Here is a 20408-nt window from a genome sequence, read left to right on the forward strand (position 1 = left end):
ATTTTACAACAAACGTATTCAGTGTAATTTCTTGGTGTGGCATCGCTAACAATTTCCTCGTCGAAGCGTATCCAACTTGGCAGTGTTTTACAAAGCTAGTGGTAGAGTTGTCGTCTCTGTCCAGTTAACTGATTTTTCACTCTAAATGTTTTTTTATATACACGCGGAAGATGCCGTTAAATGTCCTTCAGCAACCCATGCCTGCCGTAAAAGGCGACAATGTTTGTCGTAAGAAGCGACTGACGGGAATGGCTGGTCAGACTCGCTGACTTGGTAGTACATGTCATCGTATGCCATTTGCGTTGATCGATGCTCATGATGCCTATCACTGGATTGTATGTTCCAGACTCGATTATATACAGACCGCCGTCATACAGCTGGGATATTGCTGAGTGCGGCGTTAAACAACAAACAAACAAATGGCTTAATGACAGTTAGCGCTCTTATGTATTAACTTGAACTGTAAATTCCTGCAAGTTGATTGTGTTGGATGGAAAACGTATTGCGATTTGACCAGAGGCACTCTCATCTTCATTGTAGAATAGAACATACATGGTACATGTTGATGTTTACTTCCAGTGGTGTGTGGCCTCCCGCCTAACGTGGACCACGCGACACATGACGCCCCTACAGACCAGATGCAGTTCCCAGCGGGAACACAGCTCACCTACACGTGCGAGTTCGGCTACTACAGGGAGGGGATCCCCAGGGCCGTGTGCAGCGGGGCCGAGGGCCAGTGGATTGGGCCCAAGATGTCCTGCAAAGGTCAGTCACACGATGGCCTAGAAGGGCCATTGCTTTTTGCACTACCTTACTCATCTTCCCGAGGCAAGGGAGTTAATTGACTTTAAAAGTCCAGTTTCCACCCTTGCCGAACTAGGCTGGAATTACTGGGCTCGATCGTTGCGCCATCAGTGGCTACTACCAATTATGTCCCTTCTAAGCCTCTCCTATGGACCAATCAGATTCCACCTCTCGTATCACTTGCGTTTGCTTCACACAAAATGGTGGCGCCCAGTCAGGACGATCTGATCGATAATCAAGATCTATATTGTGATAAAACGGGTCTTACATCACGAAATGCATCAAATCACGTGAGCACCTTGATTAAAAACATGAAAGGATTTGGAAAATATCTGCTGACAACGAATTGGCGATGCACATGCTTTGCAAATCCTGCAATCGATCCAAATCTGCACGACAGTTTACGAACCGAATTTTGATTTCGGTGCGCGATTTTGATTGTACTATGCATAGACTCGTTAGTCCAGACAGAACTTAACTCCATAATACCAGCCTAGTTCGGCAAGGGTGGAAACTGGACTTTTAAAGTCAGTTATCTCCCTTGCCTCGGGAAGACGTACCTTACTGCGCGACAGGGCGAAATTGCAGTCACGAATGTCAAAGAGTCAAGTAATGTTGTTTGAGGGAGAACCATTCCATCTGTATCAGGGCAGCCTGTAAATAGTTTGAACCAACCAGAATAATTTTTTAGTTGAAATCTAGATGTACTAATGCTCGTTATGTTTAATGTTTTATAAGTGTAGAGTAGTGCATTCAGTATTTCACTTAAATTGGTAGATTTTATGTATGTGTAGTCAAGCAGCATATTGAAGGAAGTGCCGTAAAATCACTACTTTAGGCGTTTTCATCGTCTAACTTGCTACATCTTCCCGAGGCATCAAGAAAACTAGACTTTGTGGGCTGGTGGACACGCTTGCCTCGAGAAGATGACCTTGACATTAATATGTCCTTAAGGTTAGGTTAAATCAGGTTTAATACACGCGCCCTACTTTGAATATTGTGAAGTATAGACATATTTGTTTAATTTTAATGTCAACATATTGTAATGTTCAGGGCTCTGCCGTTTCAAATGCGCAGAAATTCGTTGTGCAGAGTTGCGCCCCTTATGTGAGTCACGATCCGACGGTAGTAGTTCGAAAACCTGACTCGTGGGTTTCAAGAGCTTCATCGTGTTGGGATTCCTATGATTTAAATTAATGTACCTGAACTGCTGTTTGAAACAAGTTAAACTTTATGTCCTCGTTCATTTAATTTTGAAACAATTTCAGCCCGGGACTGTGGTACGCCAGGAGAACTCGTCAATGGCTGGCGTAACCCTGGTTACCGCTTCACATTTCCCAGCCGGGTCACCTACCATTGTAACGAGGGATATGAACTGGTGGGGAAAGGCTTCCGAGAATGTCAGGCGAACGGTGATTGGTCAGGGTCACTACCAACATGCAATCGTAAGTATGACTGAACAGTCTCAAAGCAAATATACCGCAGATTGAACGCGTATTTGACCTGCCATTTATTCGAACTGAAAACGAGAAAATTTGCACTTAAGGTTACTTACTTCGACAAATTCCTGCACAATATTTCGTACGTGTAGTGTCTTGACAGTTTTGTTCTAAAATCAGTGAGTGGCCATCACTTTGGACCCCACTCACCAATCCAGCTACATCTAGTCAGCTTGTAAATAACAGCCACATAATATACTGGAAGCATGAACAACGATCCACCTGGAGCAGATATATATATATATATACCTTGATAAATGCTTTCCAGTTCCTAGAGTTGTCCCCCTTTAACTGAGAACGTCGTTGGCCTTATGACCGGTAGCTGGCAGGATATTTCATTATTGCTTATCAACAGAGGTGTGATGTGTATATATATTACGCGTTTTGTGGAGCTCTGATGTGTCGAGTTCTCGGTTGTGTGGAATAGTTGTCCGGTGCCGGTGAATTCTTAAATGTTTATCATGATTTAACTCCTGCTTAATCAGTTAGGGAGTGTCGAATATTTAGTTGACTCGAAGTTATTTTGTAGTCCCGATTAACAAATGCCTAACGAAGAATGGGTTGTATGTATGTAATTAACAACTTAACACGTTATTGCTTGGTTGCATTAATAGTTCTTTGCTGTGTTCAACTGCACTGTTTTCGGAAGCGTCGAACACTCTGATAAGTCGATATTTTTTCCCAGGTCCGTTTGGCTTCGAAACAACCATATTGTGTATTTTCTTCTTCCAGCCATCAACTGTAACGAACTGGGCCCGCCTCTTCACGGCACCATGATTGGCTCAGGGACAGAGTACGGCTCCGTCATCAGATTCGTTTGCAACGACGGGTTCAAGGTCGTCGGATCCAATGACCGACGCTGTCAGTCGGACAGGGAGTGGAGTGGTCAAGAGGCCACGTGTGAAGGTGCGCAGTGCAATCAGCTGGAATGTCAGTTTGTTTAATTCAGAAGTTGTGCGATAATTTGATTGAAATTGTTAATTTGTTACATTTACAGAAATCAACTGTGGGATGCCGGGTCCTCTCTGGAACGGCTACCTTGACGGCCACCGAACCACCGTCGGGGCAGTGTACTTCTACAGGTAAACACTAATACAGTGGATGTCACACTAATAGCAAAGGTTTACAGACAACTGCAGACCTTCCTATTTGAGACCGTTAATTTTAAGAGACAGTGTATTTTTTTGGCCACAAGACATTTTTAACTGTGAAAGGAAATGCCGAACAAAATTATCGTTTTCCGCATTTTTCGGGAACAAATGATTTTTTCCGCGAAAGAAATGCTCGCGGCCACTGGCGTTTGGCTGTTGTGTTAATTCTTTTGAAAATACATGCCTCAGTCCTTGTGGTCTAGTGGTAAATCGTCCGCCCGGAGAGCGGAGGTACGGGGTTCGATCCCCGGCCGCGTCATACCATAAGATGTTAAAAGATGGTACTTGTTGTTACCCTCTCTGTCGCTCGGCATTAAGGGGCTAAAACAAGGACTGGTCGGCTGGGAGTCAGTATATATACTGTGTCTGAGTGGAATATTCATGTTAAACTGCGGCATGGTATCTCAGTGAGCTAGCACTATAAATCGGCGTCAGTCCGGACTAGTACAAGCAGCCACACAAACACACACACACGTGCATGCACGTCGCTATAGAAGTGCAATAATCTTGGACGCGAGTTTGTTCATGCCAACAGGGCCGATTGTGATGTCACGATTCTATCTGCAGATGTAATACCCGGACCAAGTTTGATGGAGTGTCATTCTCAACACAGTGTCTGGAAAATGGCCAGTGGTCCCATCCGCCACCGAAATGTCTAGGTCAGTAAAACGGTTATCGAGTGAGTGAGTGGTTGAGCATGTTGTTGTTTATGACCGCAATCAGCAATATTCTAGCTATATGACGACGGTCGGTAAATAATCGAGTCTGGACCATACAATCCAGTGATTGACATCATAAGCATCGATCTACGCAATTGGGATACGATGGCGTGCATCAACCAAGTCAGCGAGCCTGACCACCTAAGTTAGACCTAGTGGACCAAGAAAGTATTGTTTGAGGGAGTTTCATAAATTTCCTGGGACTGCCAATTTGCTGAGTATAGTACCGCTTTTAGTGAACAACAATCAAGTTATTGAAATCATGATCATCGATCCACACGACTGGGATACGATGACATGCATCAACCAAGTCAGCGAGCCTGACCTTCCAATCCCGTTAGTCGCATCTTACGACAAGCGTAGTCACCTTTTACGGCAAGTATGGGTTGCTGAAGATCTATTCTACCCCGGAATCTTCATGGGAATTGAGCATTTGAGTGGGCGGGTGCTTGCCTATGTCGTGGTTGGTGTTAAAGGGACAGTTCATTGTATAACAGAAAAACCCTAATACCAGCATTTTTTGTTTACCTACATCACGCCAAGGCATCATCAGACATATCATTTTTGAACTAAAGGCACTCTTCTTAGGCTAATTGTTAACTTACTTTATTATGCAAATTGTGTTAGTGGAATATGTTCCGGCAGATCCTGGACACTGATTGGTCTCTGGCGTTGACGTTCTACATTTTCTCTACATAGGTCAGTGCCGAGTCAGCTCTATCAAGAATGGTACTCTGCAATTGGGACATGAAGGGGCGTGGGTGGACGACGGCACTATAGTGAACTACACCTGCAACTACGGCCTCGTCCTCAACGACACCCGGCCCGTCAGCTGCAACAACGGAACGTGGTCTGTGGTGCCACAGTGCGTGCCATGTGAGTAGAGGATGCACTGAGTGAATGTTGTTGTACGCCGCAGACGGATTGCGCTATCTCACGGAGACCTGTAAATAATCGAGGCTAGGTCAGGAGACTCAGTATTATATGAAGACGTTTACCCTTATGTTTACATGGTGGCCGTTTTAATAATGATTGATCAATTGACGAGAGTTGAACGTGAAACTCGGATTAACTTAGAGATTTAACTGATAAACAAACTTTATTTCATGTCTCTAAAATGTTGGGTGATTCAATAGATAAAACATTCTAATATAAGACAGAGTATTTTTTTTATTCGTTCTTTATATTCTTTCCATGACGAGAGCATTTCATAATGCAATCTCATTAAAATCCGACCTTAGTTCAGAAAAGATCTTTGTTTAGCCGTTGCGAGAACTAAGATCTGATTTTAATGAGATTGTTCATAATGTTAAGTCAATTTTGTGGTCGTATTCCCGATGTCCACTCCCGATGTCCTCTTGGTCAATTCTTAAAAGAAACTACGTTGATTCAGTCAATAGAAAATCATAAGAAACACCACTTCACTTGTATCTTGAAACCAATCATCAACTGATTTTGTTCGAGGAAAACTGCAATTGAATTATATCCTTTCAAATTGCAGCACCGTGTGTTAAGCCCCCGCCGCATATACAGAATGGACACCGGGTGTTCTTCGGGTTGAGTCATAACAACAAAGCTCGTTACTTCTGTATGGAAGGCTTCCGACTCACTGGCGACAACCAGTATCTCACCTGTAAATTCGGAGAGTGGTCTGGTCCAATGCCCTATTGTGAAGAAAGTAGGTATTGTTTAACCGGCATTGGAATACGTTGAAAAATATATCTTGACATATCATGACATGTTCTATATCTTGACATGGAAAGACCCGTAAGGATGGTAGCTTCGTCTCATTAGTGAACATTTTGGGGGACAAATGTTTCTACACACAAAACAGTGACGTCATGATCAATGGCGTGCGTCAATGGATAAGAATGGTGTGTTTAGCTGGACGGCGATTTTCTTCCCCTTTGAATACTAGGCCAACGTGTAGACATGATTCTCAATCCCGATTATTTCTTTAGAAACCGCAACACATAAAGGTTTTCTGTGTATTTAAAACCATGAGAATGAGGAATATTAAACATAACAATATTTATCAATCGTATTTCATTATAACATTTAGTTTTCTTAAAGTATGTCTCTTTGCTGGTTGCAGACTATTGCCCAAACCCAGGGGAGATTATAAATGGTAAAGTCTTCAAAAAAGGCCACACGGGCAAGTTTCTCTTCAAAAGTTACATCATCACAATAAAACATGGCGACCGCCTAGAATACGAATGTCACCGAGGCTACAAACTCCAAGGACCGAGAGGCGCAGCGTGTGTTAATGGGAAGTGGAGCCCGGATGATAAGCCGAAGTGTATAAAATCTAGACATCCCATCTTCCATCGGCTGTGGCGACCATCCGAAGAGAAGGACAAGCGCCGTATGTGAAGGTCATATCTTCGCCTTGCCTTACTACTTCCGGTTGTGACCTTTTTGGATGAAGCGTAAACTGTTTGTACATATGATTATCTCCCCTACAACTGAACTATTTTTAGCATTTTGAAACGGATACATTTCATTTGACTGTTGGAGAATCTGATGCTATTATGCAAACGAAGTATTTTGTCTTCTTTTCCTATCACTGGTTGCGTCAATGGTTATAACGAATTCGAAGGCAAGAAGAGTTCTGAGGTCACATAAACGATCGTGTTTCTCACCTTAAACCAATACGATCATAAAGTGGTTACATTTGATTCCGGTTTCGTTATATTTGGAGTGGCTCACCATTCCGACATTTTGTTTTTTAATGTAATCCATCCCGATTTAAGGACATCTTCTATTATCCAGAGTATTATATTTCACTTCTAGTTTGATCAATACCCTGTATCCATTCGCTACCATAGATTTGTTTAACATCGTTGCTTTCTCTAACTTCTAACGGAACGGACTTTCTAACGGAGAGTAATTTGATTGGACGGCAATTTTTAGAGTCAAAACGAGGCTATAGTGGCGAATGGGTACAGTTTTTTAAAACGTAATACACTGGATTATAGAGCATGTTACCATCGATGCTGATCATTATTTTGCAAATCATGAATTTGTGCGAGGTTTTGAAACCTTAGAAACGCGCTTTAATCAACGATGCGCAAATTAACTGTCGGGTAAAAGAAACTGTACACCCATATTTGGTGGTGGCTAAAAATAATTTGATGGGGATTTTATTTGATACGGGTATCATAGTTTCGTTCTGGACCCAAAGTTTGCAGTGTTTCGGCGACTGTTTTCAGCCAAATAATGTTTTGATAACGTTTGTAATTTGGGGGTTAAATCCAACTCTCAAGTGTATACTTTCTTTTGTCCTGCGGTTCAGGTTATTCTTATTTACCAAGGGCCACATAAACATACTATATACTTCATAGCATTGTTTTCATTTAGTCAAATTTGGAATAAATTTGGGATTGTAGCCACATCGAACTAAAATTAATTCGACCTATATTAATTGCCTATTATGATATAACCTAAGGCCACAATTAACCAATTAGTTTTTCATTGCACAGCCAACTACTTGTTGCAAAATGCGAGTGGCGAGTGTGTGGCAAGGCCCGCATTACCATATTCAAACTAAATGAAAAGGCCAACATGAACATCTGTTGTCTCCTCATGGTTACTGCGTTATTAGTTCTGTTTGGAAGAATAGATATAAGATACATACATCAGCTTTTGAATTGCCGATGTTAGTTTCATAAGCATTTCTTGCCAATTAACACAAGTCCTCACTTCTGACAAAACATGCTACTTCGACAAACGAAAAATCAGTTCGTTGTGGCCTAGCTAAAGTGAAACCTCCACATTCAGTACACTGGGCGAAAGCAAACCAGCCCCTGTGGGCGGGGAGGGGACAGGGAGCTACGGATAAACATTAGGGCTATATTTTATATCGTGAAAATTCAAAATGCTAATTTGAATTTTTGACAAAAATAAAATTAATTTGAAAACTGTTGAAATTAAACCATGCTATGTTGAAATTTAAAGATACTATTTTCAACATAGTATTTTACATTTTAATAAAGAATATGAGCCAAATGAGTTTCCGTACTTAGCAATATTGTTACGTGCTCCACGTGCATACCATACACGTTTGCTTCACAGAATGTATTTCATTAAAATGGGACCCCACAAGTGGAGCGCTGAAGCTATTTATGCCAAGGATGTTGGTATGTTTGCTTAAAAGTATATATTAAGAAATACGTATGTAATTGAATATTTGTTAAACAGATAATATTTTATTGTGATGGACTGTGTTTTTGTTAAAAACAATTCCATGTACAGGTTACAGCGTATTATCATGCAATACATTACATGATTACCAGTAACTGTATTCGATAATAAGCAGCTAGCGTAGTGTTGGTAGAAGTGAGTGATCAATGTTCTTATTCAACTATATAGTTTGACATGTAACATTTGTCAATCGTGTCTTGTGATAATTTTTCATATCGAATGTTACATCTGCATATATACTGTATAGCGATCTTGACGCGCTGGTACGACGAAGTTTGGTATGGGTCAATATCATATATGCAACTGTATTGTCTTAAAACTGCACACTAAATTATATATACCATAAATGACGTGATAATATTTAACTTTTTAATAAAAATAGTCCCGTTATTCAATATGCAGAGTTGCTTCCCTTAGTTTGCCGCATCAGACTGCTTGTGGGTTCAAATCCCAGAATCACCCATTATGTCAGCACCATACCAATGCTTGTGGTCAACACAAAGTATGTTTGTCACTTTGAGATTATTAAGCTGACAAATTGAATGTGACTTAAATACAGCTCAAGGTCCAAATCTGTGCACAACAGCGACAAGCCTTAAATGTGTTCCTACTTGTAATTCTAGTCGATGGTTTATGCATTAAACATGCGATCTTAACATGAACCGCCTCATTCCCAAGCTTGCCAAGTATTCTTTCCGCGTGTAAGCAGGTGACGATATACACAGAGAAACAAATTAAGCACCGCTTACAATATATTTCCATGTAAAATAGTCATTTTTAAAAATCGTATCCTGTATTAACTTTCTATACAGAAACCGAAATGGCTTATCTTATGAAATGTTTCGTGAAGGTTCCATGACAATTGGTATTTGACCACACCTTTCAGTTGCAGCCACTTCTTCTTTGCATCACGATGTGAACCAGAGCTTGGTCCATCGAGAAGACCATACATTGCGTCTTTGTCTTTGTTCCACCAGGTATCGATGATAACCCAGACACTTAATAAGTGAGGACAGTGTCTTGTGTAAACTGAGGAGCAAAGGAAACACCATGTATGCTCCTCAGTTGATTTTGTCATATGTTTGATTTTCAATTGAAAATATCTTAAGTTCGCGATATTATCTTTAAAAAATAAACTGGACTGGCGCCTAGTCAGCACAGAAGGAATACTTCTACATGGTTTTATATTTTGTAAATAATTTGATTTAAAACTTTTATGAAGTGTTTTTAATACGTAACTGCTGACGGGTATCTTAGACATCTTATCTTTGGAAATCAATACATTTGCTTTTTCGACACAAAATTTACAATTAAAAAATGGTAGGGGTCAAATTCATTACTTACCCCTGTCTTCATTGAACCAATTTATTTTTACTCAAAACTACCCAGCCACAGATTACTTTTTACAGACTGTTGCAGACAGGAATGAGTAATCAAATTTATCAACAGTTCTTTCAAGTTTCAATTACATAAAAAATAAAATCGGTATACTTTCTTTTGCGGCTCAGTATATAGATGATGCAAAAGTTGATACATTGGACTAAAGAAAGGGTGATGCTTAGCTTTTTCTCAGGTGTATAATTTGAACTATGATTCATTGAATTCATGTCAATAAGGATTTAGTTTGCTCTTGTTTCAGAGATCGTAATGCAACTCTACTCAATAATAGCACCGATTACTGTGCACGTGTTCTTTTGATCATTGGCTACTTGGTAGGACTGCACAATATAGTAACGTGAGTGAGTGAGTGAGTGAGTTAGATTTAACGTCACATCAGCAATATCTCAGCCATGCCGTGACGAGATAAAGTTAAACATTGACAACAAATATGTTTAGAATGCATAAAACCTATCACAGCTTTGAGGTAAAACTAGTTTGAGAATATGTAAAAGAATAAACTATCAGTAAACCGCCATTGTTGGATATTGTCATATTTTCAATACATTGTTACCCACTTACAACACGTTGTTAGATATTTTGTTGACGCAACAATATATAACAATACTTTTGTTGGCTGTTCTCAGAGAACAATTGATGCATCAGACACGTATATTCCAGATCAGTTTGCGATGATTTGCTGTCACTAATTCCAGCATGGTCGGCGGACATTTTTTGGTTTATATTTAGAGTCAAGATGATCTTTTCAAGTATATTCAGGAAAAAAGTATTTTGTACTAAATACATACCCCGATCCCCCTATTAAACAAAATGGTTGGACCTAAAACAAATAACGAACGTTTCGGGAAACATTTTATGACACTTCAGTTTTGATCATTTCCAACCTGTTTCTTAAGGTCCTGCTTTGTTTGTTTGTTTGTTTGTTGTTTAACGCCGCACTCACCAATATGTCAGCTACAGTTATGAAGGCTCTTCCTGCTTTAGCGTCATTAACATTCGAAGCTCTATAATTTCAATTATTGAATGTTGTTAATATTTAAATATTATTTTCTCAGTTTCATCTAAACTCGGATATCACCGTGATCACTATAGTAGTTCATACCTGGAATATAGAACATACTTGCCCTTGGGCGTGCCTCGTCGTAGTGTCCATCTTTCTTTGTAACATATATCCATACGTTTGCAGCAAAACTTGTTGATAGACTCGTGTAGCAATTACCATTTAGGTTCTATGAGTTGTTTTCAGGAGGATGTGTTATAGTAAATAGTGTGATAATAATAGAGTAAACTTCATTGGTCGAATTCGTTATTGACAGAATTATCAACTATGATTCATACTATTCATGTTTTACTTCGCTGTGTCAACTATGTTACGCCTTCACAAATTACATACGACTATAGATAGAAGTGCTAGATGGCAGTAGGTTTTGTTTGACAGCTCATATACACTTTTGTTCAAATAAACCTCCCCTCGGTCGCGGCCGCAGCGCGAATTTGACGCGATCCTGAGAACGTTTGTTAGTGCAGTGCTGTTAAATACCAACGTTCCCTTGATCGCGGCCGCGGCGCGACTATGACGCGATCGTGAGAACGTTTGTAAGTGCAATACTGTTAAATACAAACGTCAGCTCGGTCGCGATCCGGGGACATATGGTTTAGGCAAAAGCGAAGATTTCGCGTGGCTGTCGCGATCGCGGGGATGTTTGTTTGAAAATAGTGTACGCCAGGTTTGCTCTGTATAACACATTTTCATGGACTATTTTCTAATTTTATTGGAAAAATAAACAGATGAAAAGTGGAAAAGCACCTTTTGTTTTATGTTGTGTTTTGATTTAACTTCGTGTGAGTGAGTGAGTTTCGATTTAACGTCGCATCGGCATTATTCCAGGCATATAGCGACGAGACCAAGTTAAGATATCTACAATTTAGTTTTTTATGCAAAATTGTATTAAAAACAATTTATGAAACTTATTTGAGCATATTATATTTAAAACCAATTCATGAAACATATGGTATGACGCGACCGGGGATCGAAACCCGGACCTTCCGCTCTCCGGGCGGACGCTCTGCCACTAGGCCACGGTGGCCGTCCTTTAATATAATGGGGTACTGAGTCAGCTTGTTTAACTCTTTCAAGGACTAAAGCCACGTGTAAGACTGAGACACCATACTAGTACCTTGATAATTACCTTAAAGTTAGACCTAGTGGACCAAGAAAGTATTGTTTGAGGGAATTTTATAAATTTCCTGGGACTGCCAATTTGCTGAGTATAGTACCGCTTTTAGTGAACAACAATCAAGTGATTGAAATCATGATCATCGATCCACACGATTGGGATACGATGATATGCATCAACCAAGTCAGCGAGCCTGACCACCCAATCCCGTTAGTCGCCTCTTACGACAAGCATAGTCGCCATTTACAGCAAGCATGGGTTGCTGAAGACCTATTCTACCCCGGAACTTCGCGGGTCACGTCAGTGTGTGTAAGGGACGAATACTTTTGCATTTTTTCCCAAAAGATGAAACATAAGCCACGCCCACGGAGACGGACTAGTTTCACCACAGTGGGATGTCGGGGAATCCCAACGCAAGTTGAGGACATTTCCTTGCCCCCTTTCTCCCGGGCCCGCTTGCACAACACCATCGTATCGTACCATTACAGACCGCCGTCCTTTAGCTGGAATATTGCTGAGTCCGGCGTTAAACAACAAACGAATAAAATCGTGATAGCCTCAACAATCCTTTCCATCCGAGCCCATGCTGAAAGATAGCCGAGCGGCAGGTAATTCTAGTTCATACTCTCGCTGGGAGTTGCGTCCCTTTGTATGTATGCCAATGCTTGTTGAGCATTTTGCTCAATGCGTTAATGTTGTTGGGTATAGTAACTTTGGCAGCGTGCGAGTATAGTGACTTTGGCAGCGTGCGAGTATAGTGACTTTGAAGGCGTGCCATTTTATGTTAATAAATTGAGCAGCCATCTTATTCATGTCTCGTCACAACATTTGTCCCTTCGCCAGGAACATCGATTTTGTCATTGACCTATTGGGAACATATTGAGTGTTGTTGTTGTTGTTGTTGTTGTATAGTGTTGTTGTTAGGCCTTCTGTTTTGCGAATACCACACTACTGGGGATGTACATTCTAAAAGGTGATAACAGCTGTAAGAAGCGTACTGATTGGTTATGTGCTCACAAACATATTTCTACAACACAGTCATTTAGCGTCATCCGATTGTGAACTCAAATTGTATGTTATAAACTGCAGGACAAAAGAAAGTACACGCCCATGTTTTACGGTGGCTTTAAAAAGAAACAAACGAGTACTGTTTATTCCACGGTGATGTATTTGATATGGGCCCTGTAACGTTTTTATGAAGTTTATAAGTTTTGGACCAAATCAAATGTTCAAATGCCTCCAGGCCATGAAGCATGGTCCTTCTTTAAGTAGAGTTTGTGAGTAGACTTAATGTCTTTAGATTCATGGGTCAATGCCGAATAAATCAAACAAGTTGGCAGTTACAAAGTGTAGGAAATTAAATTGGCTAATCCGAGGGTCGAGGTGTATATAAGTTCATTGCAGTTGGGTTGGGAAATGGGGACTTTAATTGAATAATCCTTAACCACATCAAGCTCATTAGGTAGACTTCAACGATTTTTTACCATGATTATCAACTTTTCATTTCTATATAATTTTTGTTAATGCTTTTGCCAGGTTCACATTTCAAAACAGTACAAACATTGTTATTTAAAATACAATTTTCTCGTATCATTTCCAACATATTAGTTTTTAAGTATATTTCTTCTCAGCATTTCAACCAGCAAAGGGCGTCGGCGATTTCTTTGCGACGAGAGGAACATTCTGGTGTGATAGACTCACTCACTCACTCATCCATTTCTTTTTTTATACTGTTTAAACTTATTAACGCCGTCGAATTCCGGGTTACAATAGTTCCCCAACTACCTATGTAGGTCGTAAGAAGCGACTAAATGGATCGCATGGTCCGGTTCGGTGGCTTGGTGGATTGCATGTTATCATGGCCCGACCGCGTGCGTTGTTGTTCACGTCACTGGGTCTGGTCTATTTATAGACCTCCGCCATAAAGCCGGAATATTGATGAGCGCGGCGTTAAACAACAAACAAGCAAACTTTAAAATTAACAACGTGCGAGAATAAACAATATTTCAAATCATCAACTATACAGATATTACTTTGGAGTACCTATACATCTAAAAATGAGCGTGCACGTGTGGCCCAGTCGTCTGGGGTGCAGAGTTGCGTCAGAAACCTATGATTGTGGGTTCGAATCCCGGTTCACCCCGATTATGTTTCTAGGTTTGTCAGCACCATACCCATGCTCGTGGGTTTCTATTACTTTCATCGTAATTATTAACAAAACCTACTGGCACATACGTACAGTCGATGATTCTCAAGTCGTCTAGGTGACATCTTCCCGAGGCAAGGGAAGATGTCTAGGTGTCTATGTTGCGTCCCTGGCCTTGAGGCACACCAGAGGTTAGGACCGAGGGTTCGAATATCCTGAGTACTATTTCAAAGTTTGTCAGCTTCACGCCCGTGCTCGTGTGTTTCACCAAAGTAGTAAACGTCTAAGACCTGCATCAATTCGGGACTTTCCCAAACACCCAGTTGACACCTGATATCACTGGAATACTGTTCAAAACGCTGTTAAACCAAACCGATGACTCCGAGTTCCGTGCGAGTTAGGCACGGGTCATTACGTGTCCAGTTATTATCACAAACAAAGGATACCCCGTGGTCAAGTGGTCAGTTATTCATTGTGTAGAGGTTGCACATAACCTGGGGCTCAAGGTCAATGTTTCTAGATTCACGGTCTAAATCTCGTCAAACGGCAGTTACAAAGTTTAATGTTTCGGTAATGAAATAAGCCAAGCGGAGGGCGATTTATATGTAAGTCCGGTACACTGGTCAGTCACTACCTGACCAACCAAAGACTGTCGGCATTCAATGAAACACCACTGTTCAAACTTGTTCACCTACCTTCTGATTCAAGGTAAGCGTTGTTTCCTTCGTTTCTCTCAATACACAAGAATATTGTGACATATGTCATAATGTTTAAATTAAAGATGGGTAAGAGACTAATCACCGCCGTGTATGTGTGTGGATGTTGAAACACACCTGTGACGCAACCCTATTGCTAACAACAGCGACAAAACCATTTATCTGAATATTATTTTTCTCTATTTTATTCCCGGAAAGGGGGTTTGGTGTACATTAGCCATGTCTACATTATCTTCCGTCCACCATTCAGTTGTAGTATATAGCGGAATTAACGGAACTGGACCTGGTTTTCACACTCAAGTGAATTGTTGCAAATTTCATGGAAACGTAAGTCGTCAGCGGGGGTCGAACCAGCATCGTATGATTTTGTAACGTGTTATAACCGGACCTATAGAAAATTACATAGAGCGAGTGAGTGAGTATATTCCAGCAATACCACGGCTGGGGACACCATAAATTGGCTTCGTACATTGTACCCATGTCGGGAATCGAACCCGGGTCTTCGGCGTGACGAGAGAACGCTTTAACCACTAGGCTACCCGACCGTCCCTGCAAATATAGAGTGATATGAGTACACATGATTCAAATATAATAGCCTTATACACACGTTTCATAAATTAACTGTGGCTGTTGTCTAATTCCCTATAATAATAACATGCCTTGTTGTAAGTAGTTTTGAGTCTCTCTCTCTCTCTCTCTCTCTCTCTCTCTCTCTCTCTCTCTCTCTCTCTCTCTCTCTCTCTCTCTCTCTCTCTCTCACACACACACACACACAGAGTTTTTTTTAGTTTTTAAGTTTGCTTCACATTCCGTTATGATCAATTATGTTACACGAATGAGTCATTTTAGTAGCCAAGCTCAATGTCATGCTTCATTATAATAACAAGCGACAAAAAATTCCTTAATCATTAAAAAATGACCACTAAAATCAGTTCGTTGTACCATCCCGACTATATCCAAAGTGTCTATGAATCACTTGGAAATAGTGATGACACCATGTCTTCGCGAAAAGGTGAACGTCCCCCCGCCGGTCACACCCGTCATAAACACAATTCATAAACAGTTTATGAAGTAAGCTTTTCTAAACGTTTTAGTGACGAAACGTGCCCATTTATTGGATTTGGTTTGAAGATTATTTTGGTCTTTTCCCGTCTCCGTTCTGACACACCTATGTGAATATAATATAAGTGATGTAATTATTATGATATATATTTATTAAGTAGGCAGAAACCATGTCCTATCAGATAGATTATATTAGTCAGCTTATGGGTAACTGGAAATAACAAGCTGAGACTCAAGGTTTATTGTACCCATTCATGCATGCGCCGGTTTACTGACTTCACGCGTGACCATGGCCACGCAGAACACCTGTCGAAACAGTTTTAGTTTCAGTTTGTTCATATACTTAATGAACCGCTAAGCTGGATGAGCAGCAGTAAGAGTAGCTATAACAACATATCATCATACATTATCATACATTTATCAGAATTATATGGGCGATCACAATAATGTGGTTGATATAACAAAAATTGCACAAAAGCAATATGTTTCAATGTTAATCCTGTCATAAGTCGCCATGTGTGTAAGAACGTGTGAACTTTGTGTCAAATGACCACTTGGAATAACAACATTCATCTCATTTACACAGTTTTTATCGTCCAGCGATGTGACGTCATGCAAAAATATATTTACATAGTAAAGCAACAACTGACGAGAAGAATGAAGTTTTTTTTCTTTTTCTGCAATTAAAAAACAAACCTGATGCACGACAAGGGAAGACTCAGTTATCAATCAAGTTCAGCTGTACTAAGACCGTCCGTGGGGGGCACGGGTGGCCCTGTCGTCTAAGGCGCGATGCGCTGTGCAGAGTTGCGTCCCTTGGGCACGCCAGAAACCTATGATGCTGGGTTCGAATCCCGGTTCGCCCCGATTATGTTTCTAGGTTTGTCAGACCGTGCTCGTGGGTTTCACCGAAGTGGTAAATGCCTGATACCTGCATCACTTCGGGCTGTCCTCCCACATTAAGCTGACACGCCGTGATATAACTGGAATACTGTTAAAAGCGGCGTTAAGCCCAACTCACTCACTCACTAAGGCCGACATGTGTGCAGGGATGATAAAGCTATTAGAATAGCCTAACCCGTTTGGTAACATTCTTAGCTATAAACGTTATGCAAGTACAAAGTTGAACGTCCTTGGGATTGGGTTTCCAAATAGCGTATAATAGTTGTTAACTAGACCCTGACGTTGGTGTACCTTTGTGTAATGTAATAGCTAGTCAGTGCGGTATTGAGAGAGGACCACGTTGGGCAGACAGACAGGTTAGTAATATATTTTTCATAGACCTAGTTGGGTTCATTTTTTTTAGTGTGAGTTCAATGGAATATGAACCTTCATAGAGTGAGGGCCAAACTGTATGAACGTCGGAGTTTGTAAAGTCAGTCACAATGACAGCGCGTCGTAATACATTGACATCAAGTACAAGACGTCAAAATGGCCGACACGATGAACGCACTCAGCACTATTCCAACTATATGACGGCGGTCAATCTGAAATAATTAAAGAAATATGTGTTCATTGTAATACCTGAAATCTGATTGCCTCGATATACAACAAGCACTGTTGCAACCTGTCATTGCAAAATGCAATTATATATATATATATATATCCATAATGCACCAAGTGCATGTCAAAATCTTTCAAATTTGTGTCAAATCCTTACTTTGAAGGGTCTTTGAATACATTTAATACCCCTAAGTTTTTGATAACATACTACATATATAATACGTGTGTTAAGTATAATTTGTCATGCTTTCCGGGGCTTGACGTCAAACTGTGTTTATTTGTTTGTTGTTTAACGCCGCAATCAGCAATACTCAAGCTATACGGCGGTCTGTAAATAATCGAGTCTGGACCAGACAATCCAGTGATTGACATCATGAGCATCGATCTACATGTACGTAATTGAGATATGATGATATGCATCAACCAATTCTGATCCTGACCACCCGATATCGTTAGTCGCTTCTTACGACAAGCACAGTCGCCTTTTACGGCAAGTATGGGTTGCTGAAGACCTATTCGAACCCGGATCACCACGGGTCTTAAAGACCTGTGAGTTATGTTGAACTAATCAGCTGATCTTACCTGTTTCCAACCCTGATTCTCTCATATTGTTTCAGAAATGCTGACGAAAGAAGAATCGTTGGAGTTCATCAGGGATGTTCTAGATATTTCGGATGCTCCATCCAAGATGGCTGCCAATAAACTGGATTTCCTTAATTTACTGGTGTTCCGTCTACAGCACACCGTCCTATTTCAGAACCTAAGTTTCATGGCGGAGGACCCCAGCGTGAGACGCAGGCCAACCATAGACGAAATCAAAGAGTCAGTCTTCTCAAGAACAGGTGGATTGTGCTACACTCAGAATGTTTTCACTTTCTACTTGTTGAAATCCTTGGGCTATGACGCATACCTGAACAACGCGACTGTGTCGACACCCGCGATGCTTCCGGATAATCACGTGATCGTCTTTGTGAAGAATGTCGTGAAACCTGGAGATCTGTATCTGATTGAGATCAGCATTGGCCATCCAACATTTGGAGCCATTTGCATGGACTTCGAAACAGAGTCGCCTCTGATAAAAGAATCTTTTCTGGAATACAAGTACATCAAAGAAGGTGGAAGGATACTGCGCATGCACGGAGAAGGAGACTTCCGGTCAGCGGCATCTCTTCCTCATGAATTCAACGTCGGAAGATTTAGGCGTTTTTACGACTTCGAATTGAATCTAAGGACCGAGTTGGAAGAGCTGGACGGATGTTTCGACTCTGTTTACACCGATCCTGATATGACACCATTCCACGATACCATAAGGGCAATCACCTTCAAGGATGAAAGAGCCGTGATGATGGTGAATTCTAAGCTCATATTGGAGGGGACTGATGGAGAGTTGAGCGTACGCCAGTTTGATGACGACGGTGAGCTTGCAGTGGCCTACAATAAATATTTCCCACAGATTAGTATGGGGGTAATTGAAATGGCAATCAAAAACTGGAGGACTGTTTGCAGCCTGAGGAAGAGAGGGTCTGAGGTACCCAGGAGTACCGCGGCATAAGAGACTGACAGTTCGTTGATGTTGACTTGTCAATTATACCCTGGACAATCGAGGATGGTGACCTGGATATCGCGTGTGAAGAAAATAGATGAAGGTCCTATTTTCCCTTCCTTTTCACATTTATGTAAATTGTCGAAGAAAACGGTTAACGTATGACAATAACACTACTACATTGTTTATCAATATATTAACATTTAGCTGAATTATTGTTCAATGAGCACAAAGAAAATATTTTAAGTAGTGTATGAGATAGAGAATAAAAGTTTCTAGCGGTAGTCTTTTTCTCAGAAATCTCCAGAAGGAAAATGATTGATGCATGGTGAGTGAGTATGGTTTTACGCCGTTCTAAGCAACATTCCAGCAATATCACGGAAATGGGCTTCCCACACGCTTTAACCACTAGGCTACCCGACCACCCCTTTGATGCATGGAATAAACGAGCATCTCAAAATTGCAACCCGGCAGTGATCAAAGAGATGTATAATGTACATGTTTTGCGCTCCCTTGTTTTTCTGAAGGATCGCCTCCGTGGTCTAGTAGATGAAGCGTCTGCCCAGAGAGCGGAAGGTCAGTTGTTCGAACTCCAGCCGTGTCATACCAAAAGAATAATTTTAAAAGATGTTACTTGTTTCTACCCTGCCTCATTAAGAGAATAAAACAAGGAATAGTCGGCTCGAAGTCAGTTTACTGTGTCTGAGTGGGGGTATTCATGTTACACTGTGGCATAGTATCTCAGTGGGTTAAAACAAGGACTGGTCGGCTCGAAGTCAGTTTACTGTGTCTGAGTGGGGGTATTCATGTTACACTGTGGCATAGTATCTCAGTGGGCTAGTGCTGTAAAACCGGTATCAGTGCGAATAATAGAAACAGCTTCCCCAACCTACATGTACACCGCCACGAGTCAGCTTGACTTTGGCGTGCTGTCTCAAATACTCCCTGAGTCTTCTGGACTAAGGACTTACGCGGTAACATCTTTTTGGAAAAATATATTTAATAAAAAAAATGTTTTTCTTCTGATAGGATTAAATATGTTCAGGGCTCGAACAACCTCGATTTGAAATTTAGATCTTTGCTGAACTCACAACCAGAAGGGGTCAATTGAGTGGTTGTCTTTTACCTCATGATTGAGAGAAATTCGATAAGATTCGGTTATTCACAGGAATAGGGGAGTATCTGAGAAACACTTTTACAGCATGTACAAGATATGTATAACTTATAAAACAAAAAAAGACCTTTATTCTGCATTGATTACCTCATCTTACGCTTTTATCTTTTTGTATTTGAAATTCATAAGAACTATTTCATGATCGCGTGATGTCTTAATTATCTCCCCTGTTGAATAAATTTTACGTCAGCTTCAGAAATTGACCTGTCGATCAGGCTCGGTTGAAAGAGTAGATCGTTGCACATATGATGAAGCACTGGTTGATCAGGTCCAGACTCGGATTATTTAAGCCGTCGCTTACAGCCTCTGTGTG

At 40.8% G+C, this 20408-nt stretch overlaps 2 protein-coding genes across 2 annotated transcripts in view; both read left to right on the forward strand.

Moving 5' to 3' along the window:
* LOC139459523 (protein lev-9-like) overlaps window positions 1-11557 on the forward strand; it is a 75391-nt gene extending 63834 nt beyond the window's left edge. The window contains exons 6-13 of the mRNA XM_071241046.1: window positions 580-765; window positions 2073-2249; window positions 3036-3209; window positions 3301-3385; window positions 4022-4113; window positions 4873-5049; window positions 5675-5851; window positions 6269-11557. Of these exons, the coding sequence (XP_071097147.1) occupies window positions 580-765; window positions 2073-2249; window positions 3036-3209; window positions 3301-3385; window positions 4022-4113; window positions 4873-5049; window positions 5675-5851; window positions 6269-6546 (1346 nt within the window). The 3' untranslated portion in view covers window positions 6547-11557. The remainder of the gene's footprint in view (window positions 1-579; window positions 766-2072; window positions 2250-3035; window positions 3210-3300; window positions 3386-4021; window positions 4114-4872; window positions 5050-5674; window positions 5852-6268) is intronic.
* A 5507-nt stretch (window positions 11558-17064) lies between these two features.
* Window positions 17065-19340, forward strand: LOC139458762 (uncharacterized). The gene is made up of 2 exons (XM_071240174.1): window positions 17065-17134; window positions 17996-19340. Exon 2 carries the CDS (start codon window positions 17998-18000, stop codon window positions 18928-18930), a length of 933 nt encoding a protein of 310 aa, XP_071096275.1. The 5' UTR covers window positions 17065-17134; window positions 17996-17997; the 3' UTR covers window positions 18931-19340.
* The last annotated feature ends 1068 nt before the right edge of the window (window positions 19341-20408 follow it).

The sequence above is a fragment of the Haliotis cracherodii genome, unplaced genomic scaffold (genome assembly GCF_022045235.1).
Source record: "Haliotis cracherodii isolate W230 unplaced genomic scaffold, xgHalCrac1.p SCAF_13, whole genome shotgun sequence".
NCBI classification, from domain to species: domain Eukaryota; kingdom Metazoa; phylum Mollusca; class Gastropoda; order Lepetellida; family Haliotidae; genus Haliotis; species Haliotis cracherodii.